The sequence below is a fragment of the Lissotriton helveticus genome, chromosome 2_2 (genome assembly GCF_964261635.1).
Source record: "Lissotriton helveticus chromosome 2_2, aLisHel1.1, whole genome shotgun sequence".
Lineage (NCBI taxonomy): Eukaryota > Metazoa > Chordata > Amphibia > Caudata > Salamandridae > Lissotriton > Lissotriton helveticus.
The window spans coordinates 337695572-337714232 of NC_136060.1; the positions used below are offsets into that span (position 1 = coordinate 337695572).

An 18661-nucleotide genomic window follows, 5' to 3' on the forward strand; every position below is an offset into this window, starting at 1 on the left:
CATCTCAAATGACATCACTGATGACATCACTGATGACATCTCATTTGACATCATTCTTGTGCTAATACGATAAACCTCTTCAGACTCTAATATAACCTTAGATACACTCAGTGTAAACAGACACTCACACACTGCCACTCATCCATGGAGTTACTCACACACCCAGTCAGTCATGCAAAGAAACAATCTCACCTCCATTTCTTCAACTATACAGTTAAACACACCTTACTTATTGAAACATATACTAACACATATTTACTCTCTTATACAATCCCTGATACAAGTTCACAATGATCGATACAACCACTCACTCCTTCAGTGGCTCTCATGCACAGTTATTTATATATGCCAACTCTCACATGTACTGTGTTTTACATATGTACTTACTATGACATGTAGCATTGAGATATCCATTCACTCATCAATACACTCATGCACACAGTCAACTGCCCATGTAGCTGTTTCCACATGCACTCTTGAACTCATACACCTAGTGAATAAACTGCTCACACATCTATGCATAGAGTCACACACCTTCCAGCCACCCCCACACAAACTCAATCTCCCATAGAAATACTTGGGCAACCAATTAATAACACATATAGCCTCTCGTATAGCTAATGATCAACACATGCAGCAGTTTACAGAACAACAGACATAATGATGCACAAATTAAGACAGTTTAGTCACTAACCCATGCATTCAGTGAGACACATTTAATCACTCACTCATACAGTCAGTCATGCACCTACTAAATCCTTCATCCAGACACTTATACATCCACTCAAGACATATTTTAACTTTACAGAAAAATACAGTCACTGGATGTTGTCATCAGTGATGTCATCAGTGATGTCATTTGAGATGTCATCAGTGATGTCATCAGTGATGTCACTGACCATGTCATGAATGATGTAATATGTGACATGATCAGCAGTGGATTGCGGGTGCGCGATATATAGTTAGTGCAACTAACTATATATGGAATTTCAATGGTTTTGTGTGAGTAAAATAAGGTTTTTTAAATGCTAATTCCTAACTATATATGGTCTATAACCTATGGTTTTTTCAGTGAATTTTCAAGGTTTTGTAAATGCTAATTCCTAACTATATATGGTCTATAACCTATGGTTTTTTCAGTGAATATATATATACACACATGCAAATTTAAAGTGGAAAAACATTGAAATTCACAACACATTATGGTAAGGATTGCACACAATCATAACTCGCACAGCAGCCATGCAAACCATAAGTTGCAGACAAAAAACCCTGATGTGACAGATGCACTTACAAATGTCATAAATAATCTTACAGATGAGATTACATATCATATTACCCTTGAAAGAAAGGACTACGAATGTACTATTATTTATTGATTTGACTATGCATTTTCATTTAATTATGCTGTGCTTTTAGGTTATTAGGTGTTATTTGTTACCTATTGGTATGAATATTTTGAAGTTATAAGAGTTGCATCAGGTGTATGAGTTATGGTTTGCCTGGCTCGTGTACGAGTTACGGTTTGGGGTTAAAACAAAAATGTCCACATTTCTGTGTTTTTTCTATTTTGATTTGTAACAATAAATGTTCAATAACTAATATAATTTATAAGTGTGTGGGTATAAATCAGCCCCGGCCCGTGGAGGGAGTTCTGTGGGGCAGACAGGCGGGGCATGGTGGGGGGTGGTAAACACCGGAATATTGATGATTGCAGGTAAGTAAACAATTACATTAATAAAACGAATTTCGTAGCATGCCCTGCATCGCATTTTGCGATGCAGGGCGCGCAACGAAATTCATTTTTGTTTTAACAAATGCAGGCATAAACAAAACATATTTATCCATTTATTAGACAAGCTCGTCCAGTGCCGGCTCCTCCGCTAAGGCTGAGGAGCGTCGCCCCACTGCCTTGAAGTAACAAAAGAAAGGAAAAAATATAATTATAATAACTAATGTTATTATATTTAAATTTTTTCCTCCTGCTGCAGCAGCTTGCATGAGGGGGCCAGGCTGCAGAGCAGAGAAGGAGTGGTACAACTCTCCCAAGAGCAAAATGACTGTTTGATCGGCCTTCTCGGGCTACCCAAAAAAGTTATGTGCACTTTCCCTCTTCTCTATTCAGGCTGCATTACAGCCTGCATGGAGAACATGCCGACCTCTCCAGCCCCTGGTCGAGCACCGTGTCACGGCGCTCAGACCAATCACAACGCTGCACTGCAGCATTGTGATTGGCTGCAGGAAGTGTGGGAGCCCTGGCGGCCAGGAGGTAAGTGATTTTTTTTTAATCCCACGATCCCACACCCCATCCTCCTACCCACCACACTGCTGCTACCAGGTAGCAGCTGTGACTGAGGTAGTCATTAGCTAACTGACAGGTGCGAGTCTGTAATTGCTTCCTAGCAGTCTATATTAAGTGGGTGAAAGAAATCCATTGGTCACATAATTAAACCACTCTGGTTTTTAACCTCAATTGTTAATAGAACATGAATAGTTAGAGAAGATTGGGGAAATCTTTACATTTTATTAAGCATTTCAGATTTCATTAAATTCTCTCTTAAAGGTGTGGGCTGCTCCTCTCCAAGATTCCTTAAAAATATTTTACACATTAAAATGTATATGCAAGAAATAACGCAACAGGTCTGGAAGCTCAACATACACTTATGTGCCCAATACAATTTCCATGGGATGCTAAGAAGAGATCTAGAACATAAATGCAGCGTCTTACTCTTCCAAAGCTTGAAGCATGTTTTCTGTTTCTTCAAAGGCAAGTATGTCAAGTAGAGTGTCACTCTTAATAAAATCTTCAATCTTTGAATCTGAAAAATCCAAATGCGAGGACTCCAGAGCTTTTCTTTTAGAGGTACTGCTGTTTTCCTACAGGATATCAGTAAATTAACATAATTAATTGTAGGTAAACACCAGAAATAGCAATGATTGATACAAAAACAGACACATCAAGTAGGTATTCCATTAAACAAATTCATCTTCCTCTGCAAAGGGAACATGTGAAGTGGTTTATAAGGAGGAGCCACATCTCTTGTGAGAACAATAATGAGGTTCCAAACTGGGCAGGTGGTGCTCTGGGCGGAATTACCTTTTTAAGGCCCTACATGAAAGCCTTAAACTGGAACTTTGAAGAGTGTTGTGCGTTCCCTATTGTGAAGTTAAGCAGCAACGGTGGCTGAATGAAGTCTGATGGAACAATAAGCAAGGACTGACTTCTGCAAGGGAATCAAATAACAGTCAGAGATACAGGGATCAAGTTTGGACCTCTGAACAAAGTACCTGAAATTCTGGTTTGAGAAGCGTTGAGATATCCCGCATCAAGGATGCGTTGCGCAGCGGCAGCTCTAACGAGCTGCAGGGCTGTGATGTGGAGTTCTGCATCATTGTTGAGGATGCTGTCAACGAGAGGCTTGTGTTGCGAATGCCTGCGTAGTGGATGTGTAGGGAGCGGCAGTTCCCAGGAAGCTGTAGGCTGCGATGCATCCCCCGTGTAGGGGATGCATTGCACTGCAGCAGCTTTGAACCAGCTGCAAGGAGATAAGTTGCGCTGGGCTGGTTCAGCTCACAGACAGGACCAGAGCTGGGATGGCAGTGCACCTTTAGACCCACCTCCAAAGGTTCAGGACTGGTGTGGCACCACGTGCAGGGACAAGACTCCTCAGAGACAGTCCTGGTGCGGAGTTCAAGGTGGTTGGAGACTTTTCGGTCTTAAAGGATCTGATCAGACCAGCTAACTAGCTCACTGAGTCACTCTCGTGGTCCTGGGATCAAGACGCAGGTGCAGTTCCTTTCACTCAGGTAGCATGGCATCAGGGTAGCAGTCCTTCTTGGGTAGCAGCACAGCATTCCTACCGAGTCTTCCACAGGTCCAGAGGTGTACCGAAGAGTGTGGTCTGAGGTCCGATATTTATACCTGGTGCCCACTTCAAAGTAGGAGGTTCTGGAGATTCCCAGAGGTATTTTGAATTTCCTGCCTCACTTCCCTAGTGTTCCAGCTTGTCTGTGGTAACAAAAGACTAGTGTGAACACCCTTTGTGAGTTTTCTGGGCACTTTGTGATGTGAAAGTGTGGTAGGAGGCACAAAATAGTTGAGACAAAAAAATGCCAGCTTTCTAAAAGGGGCATTTTCAGAATTGTGACTAAAAATCTGACTTTATCATTAAAAAGGGTTTTAAATGTCAATTCTTTTTACACCAAAATCAAGATTCCTACCTGCTCCCAACTGAAAGCTATCACTTATTACATGTAATAAGTTAACCCAATGTTATCCTATGGGAGAAGCAGGCCTAGCAGTTGTGAAAATCGAATATAAGAGTTTTTCACTACCAGGACATGTAAAAGTTAAAATGTACATGTCCAGCTGTACAACTACAGTGAACCGTGCCCTTTGGGCCGTTTTGGGTGTACCTTATGAGTGACATATATGTATTATTAAACAAAGGTTTAGGCCTGGTAAAAAGTTTTTGCCAGGTCAAAATGGCAGTTTAACACTACACACACAGGCTGTCATTGAAAGTGGGTTGCACAATCAGTGCTGCAGGCCTACTGGTAACATTTAAGTTACAGGCCCTAGGTACATGTAGTACCACTTTATTATGGACTTACAAGTAAACTAAATGTGCCAATTGGGTGTAAGCCAAATTCATCATTTTTAAATGAGAGATCACAAACATGTTAACACTGATTAGCAGTGTTAAAGTGCACAGAGTCCTAAGGTCTAGGGAGAGGATGTAGCCTTATGGCTAGAGCGGTCGACCTCGAAGATGGGGAACCATGTACACATCTCGGCAATGACGCTCAACATCCTGTGATTCTGGGTAAATCACTTAATCTTCCTGTGGCTGACTAAAATGAATGTGTCCTTGTGTAACAAAACTGGTGCTCATGTAAAGCTCTCTGATACCCGATATCTTCGGGTCTCGTTTGCGCAATATAAAACTCTAGTCAACTAAAACAAGATCAGCAAAAAAAATGGAAGAGTAAGGCAAAATGTTTTGGAGAAGACCACCTGATGGCTGATTGATCTAACAATGATCATGCCCCTAGGAGGTAGGTTGAGGTAGCCAAATTCTAGAACCTTAGGAGCCGAATCACAAGAATGAGCGGCCTTGGTTTCAGGTGCCCGCCTGTGTCCTGGCTCTGCATGAGAAGCTATAGCTGATTGGGCAGCATCTAGTGCAGCACTAGGGACAGGTTGATGAGGGTGGTGAACTAGGGATGTCCAGCACTTGTGGGAGCCACCAGGATGATGCTGAGGGATGTTTGCCAAAGCCTCCAAAGCAGGAACAGAAGAAGCGGGAGAGGCAGAAAAGCGTAGGCAAATGAGCAGCTCATCCATTGTGCATTGCCCATGGACTGTGGATACCTGAAAGTGAAGCTTGGACATTTTGCATTTTTGGCAGTGGTGAAGAGGTCTACTTTGGAAACCACCCACAAAGGAAGTACGAGAGTAGGACTTGCTGGTGGAATTCCCACTTGTGGGCTTGTTGCTTCATTCTGCTGAGCAGATCTGTAAAACCATTGTTCATGCCCAGTAAATACTGCACCAGTAGATGAACTCTGCGTTGAGTGCCCACTTTCATATGCCCTGTGATAATACCAACAACTGTGGTGAGTGTGTGCGACGTGCTCGTGTAGGTAGAACATGTAGGTAGAACGTGTTGTCTTTGCAAATGAAAACCACTTAGTGCAGCATGTGACACATGCATGCTTTGAGTGCCAGATGAATGGCCAGCAGATCCAGTTAGTTAATGTGTAGGCACTGTTGATAAGGCGCCCACATACCAGTCAAATCCTGTAAATGCAACCCAACCCAGTAAGGGGAGTGTCCATTGTGATGGTCAACTGTGGAACTGGGTTGAGGAGGAGCCGGCCCTCCAACAGATTGCTGCTGTTCCACAACTGCAGAGAGCTATGGGTCCGCCTACAGATTAACACTAGATCCCCCCAGTAACCCTCCACTTGATACTATTGTGCAGCTAGGCACTCCTGCAATGCATGCATATGTAACCTGGCATTGGAACTATTGCAATACAGTGACTGAGTTGAACACTGCTCCTAGGAAGGGGTGGAACGGAATGGGCTGGAAGTGGGATTGTTTTGTATTGATGGTGATGCTTAGACTGTGTATTAGGTCTATGGTGGTTTGGTGTGAGACAAGCACTGATATCCAGTTGCCCTCTTAATCAGCCAGTCATCCAAGTAAGGGAAGATGTGGATGCCGTTCCTGAGATGAGTGGCTACCACAGCAAGACACTTTGTGAACACTCAGAGGGCATGGGGACTCAAAGAGTAGCTGCATGAATAGGTAATGCTGCCACTTACCAGGAACCAGAGGGGCTGGTGTCTGCAGGGTGGATTGGGATGTAAAATCAGCATCTTTCAGGTCAAGGGCAGTCATGAAGTCGCCTGGCTGCAGTAGAGTGATGGCATCCTAGGAGGTCACATGTGGAATTGCTCCGACAGAATATACTTTTTGAGGGGTCTGCAGTCGGCTATAAATCTGAGAGGCCCGTCCTTCTTGGGAATGAGAAAGCAAAGGGAGAACACTTCTTTCATGACTCTGGGGTGATGACATGGGATTAATGGCCCCATTGTGAATGGGTGCCTCTTCTTCATCCTGTGAATAGCCATGAAGGGCTGTGCTGGCTCTGATGCCTATGAAAGGAGGCAGAGGCTTCAGGGGAGGTGGACTTGGCACTTTCATGGTACTGGGACCTGCAAAAGTAGTCACGGAGGAGAAAGAGTCTAGGAAAGCATCCATGGCCTTGCAATGTCCATATCCTTCTTGATTTTCTCAAGCAACTGGTTCACCTGAGATCTGAAGAGGTGCTCCTCATTGAAGGGCATGTTGGACATGTGCTGTTGCCCTTCTGGCTTGAAGCCAGAGACATGCAACCAGGCACAGCATCAGACTAGTATGCTTGAGTTGATTTTGTGAGCTGCAGTGTCCGCGGCATCTAAGGCACACTGAATAGTAGTGTCCGAGATCAATTTTCCCTTGCTGATGAGGTCGTGGCTTTGTTTACGGTAGAGCTCCAAGAGATGTAGGAGTAGCTCTTCCATTTCATCCGAGTGGGACTTGTTGTACCTGAATAGCAGGACAATTATGCTTTCAGCACCAATTTATTCTTTGGACCCACGGTGGTCTTCGAGGTGACGGTGCGGAGGGTGCACCTGACAGAGAGGTTGTCACCTGAACCAGATGTTGAAGGTTTTATTGGTGTCAGATCCGAAGCCTTATGTTTGTGCCAACCAAGGCCCTCAGGCAATGGCGGACCGTCAGCTTTGCGCTTGGCTTCTGGGCTTGATGCCAGACCCCTTAAGGGCAGTGCTCAAACGATGAGTGGTGTTGGGATGCAGGTGGAAGAGTGGTGGGGGCAGTCATTGTCAACACCTTCTTCGGATGGACTTTAATGATCGAAGGTTCCTCTGACTTCCTCGGTCTCCAACCCGAATCGCGGGCTTGGCTCGGGACTGAGGAGGACAGCATGCTCGGCCGAAGATCCTGGTTGCTCTTTCTCATCATCAAAACAGTCTCCGAAGAGGTCAGGGGTATTTTCTCACTTGTTGCTGCACTATGGTGCGTCAAGTGAAATTCCATCTGTGTTAGTACCTCAGTGTCTTCTTAGAGCAGAAGGTAAGACAGGTCATGCAAGAGACCTCGTCGTGCTTTGTGAACAGAGGTTGCAAACCTGATGGAGGTCTATCCAGGGATACTTCACTACACTGTGGGTAGCACTGGAAAGGGGTCCGTTCCATTCCAATTACTGCATTGTAAAAGATAAAAGATGGAGACTTAAGGCCTTGAGGGGTGAGGACCCAAATGGGCATCAAGAAGAACCTGGACCTCAAACCTGATAGAGGTCACGATAAAGCTGAAGATTGTGCAGACCGCAGTATAATTTTTCCTATGGGTATGGAGAAGTTGGAAGGCAACTAATGCAGAATACTGACAGGCATAGACCCAGATCTCTGTTCAAGCACAGTTTAGTGCCTTGTGAGTTAACGATGATAGGACCCCTTTTGGCTACTGAAAGACTCCTTAAAACAGATACGCAAGTGCGTGGGTGATGGAATTTGTGAAGTAGAATGTTCAGTTAATGGTTACACGCTGAGTGATAACGGCATGTAATACCAAGCTCAGCGTGTGGCATTACCATTTACAAGTACCCGGGCTGGGGTAGGACGCTACAACTGGCGATGAGATAGGGATTACATAAACCCTGAGACCCGAAGAACCAAGAGTGCTCTCCCGGAGAGTTTGTCGTTGTCCAGCAAACTGCTCATGATTGCCTTAATCGAAGTGAAAATCGACGGTTTGCCTACATGGAGTCAAAGCAACCCTGCAGCAAGTGCTAGGGCTGTGAAGAAAGTGAAGGCCTTACATAAAGATTGTTTGTCACCAGCTAGAAATTTGCTGGTAAAGTCGAGATAAGAGGTACACAGAATCTTCATTCATACAGTAAGACAATGCTAAAGGCAGCGACAAACAGGTACAGTAAAGCAATAGAGGCTGTGCAAGCCAAGTGCAAGGAAGCACTAAAAACAGAGACAATTAGAACATCAAGACATGCTAACGGCAGTGATGACCAGGTATGGAAATTGCAGTGAGTGGTGACTGTCAGGTGCACAAGAACACTGTGAGCAGTAGCTGGCGAACACAAAGAAACAATAAAGGCAGAGAAACATTAGAATCGGCAACAACCAAACAAAGAGAATTCATTCATGCTTACCAGAACCTGAATAAAGAGTCATCATACCACAACCTTTGGCCAAGAGGCTGTGAATAAGGAACCAGTGATCCCTGAAGCGGACAACACAGACAGTGGCGGGTGCGTTCCACACAACTTTAAATTGGCCATAACGATCCTGAAGCCAGCACGTCAAAACTACTTAAATATGATATGAATGGTCAAAATCCAGGTGAACAGCACATGCTCTAGTCAGTAAAGGCTTTAACTGGTTATAATGCCAATGCTTTCTTAAAACCACCACTTCCCTTTGATCCCGCCAAAAAGCTGAATATTGGCAATAGATAGTCTGCCTGGGTCGAAAACTTTGATGATTTCATTGAGGAAACAAATGACACAAAGATCACTAAATATCTATTGAAATTAGCAGGTGACGGAGTAAAAGAAGAGATAAAAAAAATACCACAAGGTGAGGAAGTGACATGCCGTCAAATCAAAGAGCGTTAAACAATCCAATGATAAACGTCAACTATGAAAGGTACATTTTCAGTCAGGAAAGGCTGAGAGCTGGTGAAACGATGAATGAGTTTGTAGAAAGACTTGGTTTGATCATAAAGCATTGCAAGTTCAATGAGTTTAACCATGAAGAGGACATTGTTCTCAGAGTAATTGATGGCTGCCTCTTCGACTTCTCCAGACGACGAATGCTGAAAAAGACACTTAGCTTGCAGCAAGTACTCATGGGTGCCAGTGAAGAGGAGAGAGCTGACAGAAGGGCAGCTAGCATGGAGGCTAGAACTGCCCAAAATGAATCAGCGCTGAGTGTGAAAAGTAAGTCAAAACCAAAGGCAGAAGGCCATAAAGTAATGTCTCCAAAGAACAAGAAGTCGAGTTCCGGTGAGGATTTTCCTTTACACATGAGGGTAGCTCTCCCGCCATTGGACAGGTAGGAAAAGGCTGTGGGAAAGAGACTAATTTGTAACAGTCTGCGTGGAAAAGATCAAGTGTATCACATCGAGAAAACAAAATGGAGGCAAGATCAAGTGCGTCATGTTGAGAAAACAAAATGGATGCCATAAAAGTTCCAGACACGATGGTTCACGCATGCCCACAAGGCCAAGTGGCAACATCAGTTGAGGCAAGCAGAAACTGAATGCTGTAGATAGTCGACAATTACTTTGTCTAAAAGTTTGTCATTGTGGAGCAACAGCGAGGAAGAAGCGTGTGCAATATCAATGTTTACTGCAGGACGATGTGCACCTATAGACGTAGCTTTTTGCAAGTAAGAATGTCGGTCAAAGGAAGAATCACAAGTGAAAATACAAAATTCACTTAGTGGTAGTGCAAAAAAAGGATAGTGGAGGAGCTGTGCACATCTGGGTTGGTATGCGCCAAGCCAACAAGGTGTTTGAAAGAGAATGATATCCAGGGTTGCACATTGCCACCATGATTACTCAGCTGTATGGAGCTAAAGTCTATTCCCACCTTGATTTGAACAAACGGTATCACCAGCTTGGACTGGAAGAGAATTGCAGATACATTACTTCCTTTTTGACTCATGTTGATTTGTTTCAATATAAAAGGCTAAGTTTCAGAGTGTCAACAGCTGGCGAACTTTTTCAGGATGTCATTCGCCGCATAATACAGCCAGTCGCAAATGCTTTCAATTACAGTGATTTCATACCAGTTTTAAGGCCACATGAAAGAAATATGATAAAGCTCTTACACAAGTGTGTTGTATACTTGATGATGCCGGTCTCACTTTAACCCCTTTGGGGCTGATGACGAGCTCTGCTCGTCATGAGCGTTACCTGCCGTGTGCTCATGACGAGCTGAGCTTGTCATGTAACGCAGTAATTTCAAAATTGCCGCGTACAGCGGGAAAAGCTGCCGCAGCGATGCGGTTAAATGTGGCCAAGTGTGAGTTTCATCAAATCAAGCTGAAGTTCTTTGGCCCAGTCTTTTCTGATGGGGCAATAACTCCAGACCGAAACAAAGTACATGCCTGGTCATTCACCTCTCCCCCAGAAAATGTGACTGAGAATCTTCCTTGGTATGCCCAGTTACTATTCAAGATAAATACGTGGCTTTGTCACTGGAAATGTCCCATTGAGAGACAGGCCTGAGACATCATCTTAGGGCTACTCCTGTGGGTGGCACAATCAGTGCTGCAGGCCCACTAGTAGCATTTGTCATCACCAGCCCTGGCACACTCAGTGCACTTTACTAGGGACTTCATGGTGATACAAATATGCCAAACAGGTATATTCAATCAGAATAACAATTTACACAGGGAGCACTTACACTCTGGCACTGATCAGCAGTGGCAGAGTGTCCAAAGCATCTAAACCAGCAAAAACGAAATCCAGCACAGCATCAAAAATACAGGAGGTAGAGGCAAAAAGATAGGGGAAACCACGCCAAAGATGCCAGGTCTAACAGAAACGAAATGCTCCATTTTAATGGTCAACTGAAAGTGAACTAAGCTTTAAGAATATCAAGCATGCAATTGAGAATGCAATGGAAATGGCATACTTTTATGAAAAATTTCAGATGAAGGTTGTTGTTGATGCAAGCTTAGTGGGGTTGGGCATCATCCTTGCCCAGCACACTGATATCCCAATGCCCCAGGACACATTGCGGCATATGCTAGCAGATGTTGGTCTACAACAGAAGGTGCTTATTCATAACCCAAAATAGAAAGCCTAGCTGTAGTGTGGGCCTGTGAACATTTTCATGTGTACCTGTATGAATAAAATTTCACAGTTGTCACTGACCACCAAGGTTTACGCATCATTTTCGGTAATCCTAAAGCTAATATGCCTCCCTCGCATGGAGAGGCTGGGGTTGCGAGTGCAGGAGTATAATTACATGATTGCACATCGTCCAGGAAAAAAAATCAAAATCCTGCTGACTACTTCTCACATGTGCCAATATGGTGTCATGGCACTACTTCGAAAGCGGCTGTTGCCTATGTTAACTTCTTTGGGATATCCGGTACCCCTGCTGCCATATCGGTAGAAGAAACCATTGCTGCCACAAGTACTGACAGGGATTTGCTAACACTCAAAGAACTGATTACACACCAATCGTGGCGAAAACATATAATCATGATGGCATTAAATACCAGAAATTCGAAAATGTGCAGGAAGAACCTTCAGCTACTCCATAAGGTATTATCTTATGAGGGTTGAGAATTGTTATACCTGAGAGTCTGAGACAGCAAGTTATTGAACTAGCCCAAGAGGGACACCATGGGGTTGTTACTATGAAACGAGCTTTACAGGACGATTGTGGTACACCCGTCTTGATGAAAGAGGTGAAAAAGAGTTAAAGACATGTCATTTGTTTTTCATCTAAGACAACCCCACATCTGTTAAACATGTCCGTTCTCCCAAACCAAGCATGAGAGAAGATTGCAATTGATTTCTTTGATATACTTGACAATGGACATCATCTACTAGTCATTGTTGAAGAATATTTCCGTTTTCCTCTGGTGCAAGATTTGTCCTCAACTACTGATTACAAAGTCATTGAGAGACTAGAAAGTACTTTTGCAACTTGGGGTGTTCCGTCTATTTTAAAATCGGACAATGATCTTCCTTTTCAATAGTCGGGAATTTATAGACTCTCTCACTCATTTAAAAATGAAGCATCAGAAAAGCACATCACTCTGGCCACAGGCAAATGGTGTGGTTGAGAGATTTACAAGCATCATCAAAGACACTGTTCAGCGCGCTGTGCTGGAAAAGCATGAACTTAAATCAGTTCTTCAATTACGCTTCTTGTATTCAGGTCAACTCACCATTATACCACGGGTGAGAGCCCTGTCACCTTAATGTTTGGGAGAGCCATGGGCACCAACTTGCCAAAGTGAATCACTGAGAGATCTATCGACCTCGAACTTCGAACCACTGATTCGTCTAACAAACACAAAATTAAAACGTATGCAGACTGATGTTACTGTGCTCGAAACACTGTGTTCAACAGAGGAGACCAAGTCATCATCAGGCAGAAACAGAAACTTAAGTCTGATGCTCCTTTTGATGCTGAGCCACTGACGGTTGTAACCAGTAAAGGACACAGGGTGACTGCTAAGTCCTGGAAAGTCCATTACATAAGATTCTTTACTTTTGCAAGCACCTCCCTTGATCTTCGCCAACTCCTTATGTCAGGAGTGAGACTTGTCCACCTGAGAATCCAGAGAGCCCAATGACTGTATCAATGTCTCTGTCACCTAGGTCAGTCATGGACATTACTCTGGTATCTCCACTGCCTCATATGACTAGTTATGGGTGACTGAATTTAACACCAAAACGACTTAGTGAAGAGTTGCAATGTATATATGTATAAATGTATTATTGGCACTTTTTATTTAACAAAGGGGAGATATAGTGTCTTGTGAGTTGGAGATGATGGGACCCTTTTGGTACCTGATGGACTCCGTAAAACAGTGACATTAGTGTGTGGGTGTGGGTGATGGAAGTGTTCAGTTAATGGTTACACACTGAAAAGACGTGTAATATCAAGCTCCGTGTGTGGTGTGATCATTTACAGGTACCTGGGCTGAGGTAGAATGTTACACACAGCTTAACCAGACAATAAAAAAAAAAATCTTATAATGGAGCCAATGCCAATGCCAATGCGCACTACCAGTCATAAGTGGAGTCAGTATACCTCGAAGAAAAGCAAGTTGCACATATTTGAACCCAACAGTTGATAGCAGGAGTATGTACAGACTGTGTATCTACTGCTACACATATCAATCAATATGTTTTCATAAAGTATTAAATGAACAACCCAAATTAAAACTGTGGGCCTACAATCACATACAACAGGATGCATACATTTGTTAAGCTTGCTTTCAAAAATACGTTCTGGGATTGGACCTTTCTTATGATACTAGGGGGGCTGCTTATGACTCTTTAGTGGGATGTTCTGTAACACATGAAACAAAAAACTCTAACATCTAAGATCAAACGTTGCGATTTGTGACTCCAATGAGGTTATGGCCCTTATGTATTAACACATTTCTCATAGGCAGAGAATGGGTAAAACACTTTGATACATCACGAGCTACATTCTTAAACTTCACCAATAGAGGCTTAGGCTAAATTCTGGAGATTAACAATACCAGTATAAGACTGGGAAAGTAATTATTAGGAATTGCTCCACCCACTCTAACTGACTAAAAGGTTTGATCTTGCTTTGGTCAAGGGAACACCTATAAAGAAGTCAGCTACAACTGCAGGAGTGCGTATAGGATACAACTTTGCGATTTAGTATTTAAACAGAGATTTGAGTCATTTTCTTGAATTGGGTGCCTATGATTCACAATATGTTGGTAATTAGAAGGAGTTAAAAAGTGGAACAAGACTAAAATCAGTGAGAGCAAAGCAGAAGGTACTTACACGCAGTTTAATGTAAGGAAGTGAAAAGAGGACTTACCGATATTTCACTAGAAGCACAGCACTTTCTCACTCTGCACTGAAAAATGACAATAAACGTAATGCAGGTCAAGAAGAGTGAAGCAAAAAAGGCAATGACAAATCCAGCGCCATGCAATCCATGGTCAGGTGAAACCTGCAGAAACAAACAGGCACAACATTTTCAGGGTTGCAAGCAGCAAAACAAATCCAAAAATAAATATAGAAGTACATTCCATACCTTCATCTGGATGAAGGACATACCCAGGTCCAATTTAATTTCACCTTCTGTAAACCTAATTTCTTAAATAGGATGCAACTGTCACATCCACAGTAGTCACAGCAATGTCCAGTAGTAACCAAATATCCATGTCTGAACAAAACCTTGTTGTGTAGCAACAACACAAGGTATCAGCTGCGAGCTGACAATACACAAAACGGAGCCTTCAACATGTGAAGAAATTCAACGAACTATGCAAACATAATACTACTCGTAATCGAGCTAACAAAATAGCTTAGAGGTTTAATTTGACTTCAGAGATACCAGACATTTTAAAGAAAGATATATACATTTAAAAAGGTGGCAATTTTCCTTTCATGGAGTAAACAATAATTAAGTTTCACTCGTTCTAAAAAAAGAGGGAAATGCCTCATCCTTTCTAGTAACACTTTACTGGTAATCCTTAGCTCCCCTTCCTCCAGACCTTTAGGAAGTTCCGGTAACAAATCAGGATCCTGGAATATAATTCGTAAAGTTAAAAAAGTTAAGGATGCATGAACGAACATTGTTAGCCGCTGCCTTCCTTTATGTACTTGCTATGTATCTAAGAATAATCTGGAAATAAACCGGACCAACCAAGTCATTATGACAAGTAATTTGCACTCAGTAACACTTGCAGTCTACTGCTTCCAAACTCCTGGAAGTTTGTCAGGCATGTGCAGCAGTGCCTTTCTGTGGATGGGTTAAGAGCGAATGGATGTCTATGGTTGCATTTATATTTTACTATTAGTTGGGAAATATGTGAAATAGGCTGATCCGAAGTAAATGGTTACAAAAGAGGAACTGAGGAGAGAAGGCTTGCAATCATCCTGAATCAGCAGCAGAGCATACAGAAACAGCTAGATGGTATTTGCTCCAAGCTTGCACCAGTGCAAAGTTTACGTAATCTGATCCCAAATAAAAGTGACCTTCATCTAGTAACAATGCACTAGTGTAGTCACTCAGTGAGTAAAAGTTGCAGGGAAAGAGAAACGTTAGAAACGTTAGAAAACAGTAATTGCCTGCACAAGGGGACACGGACACATGAAAAACACATGTAAATAACCTTAAAGTGGTTCGCATGAATTACCTTCGGATTTTCTTGCACTGTTATATTGAATGAGGTCACCAGAGAGATTCGCTGAGTGCCCTGTGAAAGCAAAACCAAGGTTATGGGTTAGGCTGAATTGTACTTTTACATTGTTTGGTCACCATCATCATATTGTACATGTAAATCTGTGCTTCAAGACCATGATATTTAAGTATTGTTGTGTCCATGACACTAAAATAGGTTATTGATAAATGCATAAGCCAGGTTCTTAACATCCTCTATGCCATACTATCATCAAACCAGATATGTAGATTCATAAGGTAACGAGAAGTAAGACATGCCATGGGAGAACCAAATATATGCTTCTACAGGTGAGACCAAGTGGCTTTGTAATATTATTTGGTACTACTACACACTGTCCTACCAATACTGGAGGGCGTAGGGGGCATTACAACACCATCACCAAGCCATTATGACTTTTGCTATTAGCGATGAAGAATAGCATGCCAATATCAATGGTACCATTCTGATTTTCATATATTTTACCCAAGTTATGGCATATTACCAACTGCTTTGGGCAAGGGGTGGTGTGCCCAGGAATACATTTGATCCATTTCAGCCGGAGGCCTGAGTTTTTGACTGAAAACCAGGTTTACTAGTGCATTTGTAACGGGCCCTGACCAAATAAAAAACCTCTGGGTCAGAGGAACTGAATATTTCACAAAATAAGTCAGGAGGACATAAATCTAAATGCTGTTCTCCTAAAAAAACATTCTGGGTTTTTCAGGAGTACATTGTAAATATTTAGACATACTTTAAATGTAACAGGTTTTACAATTACACACACGTGTTTCCTTTCCTTTCTCCATGTTACCCCAGGGTGTAATCTTTTGCCCTATATTCCAAAAGGTGTTTGCCCACAGTTCCATCCTGAATAGGGAAAGCCTTCTGCTCTGACTGGGGTAAATCTCAGACAGCAAAAAGGAGGTATGTGACTGACAAAAGTTCCCAAATACCTATAAACATGCAAGAGTGGGCATGCATATCCATTTACGCAGGCCCTGGGAACCCCATATATACCCCTGTGGGCAGATTTGTTCACATGTAATATTATACAATATTGATGCAATGTTATGTGTGAGTAAATCGATTTATCAGTGTTAATTAATACTTGGTGATGAAAAAAGAAGAGTTTATAATCACAGAGTAACTTGAACATGAAACTTAGATGCCCAAATATCTTTATGATTTAGGTACCACAAAAAGCACAATCCTCCTGAGACATGTGTTTTTATAACAGCCAGGTGTGAGTTGTTAGAATTCCTGTCATTACAGGGAGCTGTTCTATGTGCAGACAAAGATGCTGCTCATTGTTAATGCTCCATTCTGACTTGGATGGTAGTAATGAACAATGTTCTGAAATAAGGATGACAAGAAAGAACTCCTAAGCAACAGTATCCATGAATATGGTTGAATTCTGGTGGTATGCCTAGTTTCTTTAAACATTGGTGCTTCTTGGTTTATGTGAACAAAGTCTTTCAGAATACTCTTGGAGATGGCGGTGACAGTTTTGTTCTCACTGAGATTTAATCAAAAACAAAGTGATGGAGGATGAAATTCAGCAAGTTATTTATATTTAAGTTTTAAATAAATAAACCAATCATTTAGTGAGTAACCAATGGATGTATTCATTATAGTTGTTCCTTGTGTAAAATAGACCACAACATATATTTATACAGTGGAAATAGGTGGGAGCTATTTTGTTGATACAATAACATGAATAACTATGAGGAAATAAGCTATATTAAACCTGCACACCACATACTTGCACTACGATCTATCATTGGATTAACCAGCTATTATTCTTTAGGAGTCAGACAGACAGTGCGTTATTCTACACTTTAAGTTTTCATTTGAGAGTAAGCCTTGTGAGTGGATTATATGTTTTTGAAGAGCAGGAACAGCTTTTAAGCAGAGTATTTGTATTTCGTGAAAAATATATATATATGGGAAGAATGAGGAGAGTCAAAGATAGATTTAGGATTATTTCTTCTACACATATCCATTCTGATTCATTACCAGACAACGACTCTGCATCTTTGATTAATGCAGACAGCGCCTTACATAGCCATGTGAATTTACTACCATTTTACTGAGCTGGGATCTTTCTACTTTTGGTAAAGAATCTAATAAAAAACATTATAAAACAAAATTCTACAGTTAGTTCATATTGGTGTGCATAGCATCTTCTATTTTAAACTAAGACAGTCAAGCTCTTAGTTAGGCATCTTGTATACCTAAGCCTAGCATTTCTATTTGTTCACTAGTCACATCTAGGAATGAGAACCCAGCAGGTGTGTCTGACTCAGTAAAAGACCTACATAGGATCCATTTTATCCTAAGGCAATTGCTGCACTTACTTTGAATAATCTCCAATTTGCAACCTTTTGTGGTTCAAAGTACTATTATGTTACAGAAAATTAATTAACTTGGTGCAGTTTGAAATTAGAATAAATGCTGAACCACATTTCATGAAGAAGACATTATAGAGTTTAGGATAGACAAAAATGAATGCAGAAATGGAAACCTTCGAAAAAACGGAATACTTGAAAACCAGAAACTGAAAAAGTAACTTAGGATAGTATGGCCTTCCTGAAGATGTAGTGGGAGATGATATGGTTGGCTATCTTAAGAAATATACCCCTAAAATAGTAGGTTTACGTGCCTACTTCGTGTGGCCCAGTCCAGCATGCTGCTTCCCTCACCACCATACGGCCTTCTACCCCTATGGACATCTCCAACTCAGGTATCCCTCCAGGCCCAAGACCACCAACCTTGAGTGCAGCACCACCTGAACACCTGGCTGAACGATGGCAAGAATTTCCTGCTCTGTAAATATGTAATATATAATTGCCCAAGCCTAGTCGCTGTTAAAATGTAATCCTGAGTGAATTTGCAATTTGTATATATTTATATCTCTAACTACTAGTATATGTAGTGTACTTTTGTACTTACTACCATTCCTATGTGATTTTAGAATGTATCTGTTTGTAGCTCTTCCTTGAGTGACTTTACAACTTGTACATTTGCAATTTTTCCCTCCTTTCACTCAACTTGTATATATAACTCTAACCACTAGTATATGCAGTAGACCTTTGTACTTACTACCATTCCTATGTGAATTTAGAGTTTATCTGTTTGTATCTCCTCCTTGAGGACTCTA

General features: G+C 41.9%; 1 protein-coding gene across 3 annotated transcripts in view; it reads right to left on the reverse strand.

Annotated features, from left to right (window-relative positions):
* Positions 1 to 18661, reverse strand: part of EVC2 (EvC ciliary complex subunit 2) — a 526400-nt gene that overhangs the window by 382673 nt on the left and 125066 nt on the right. For all 3 annotated transcript variants that reach the window (XM_078678486.1, XM_078678485.1, XM_078678484.1), the window contains exons 7-9: positions 15478 to 15537; positions 14151 to 14285; positions 2729 to 2877 (exon numbers count right to left, since the gene is read on the reverse strand). In XM_078678486.1, coding sequence (XP_078534612.1) covers positions 2729 to 2877; positions 14151 to 14285; positions 15478 to 15537 — 344 coding nt within the window. The remainder of the gene's footprint in view (positions 1 to 2728; positions 2878 to 14150; positions 14286 to 15477; positions 15538 to 18661) is intronic.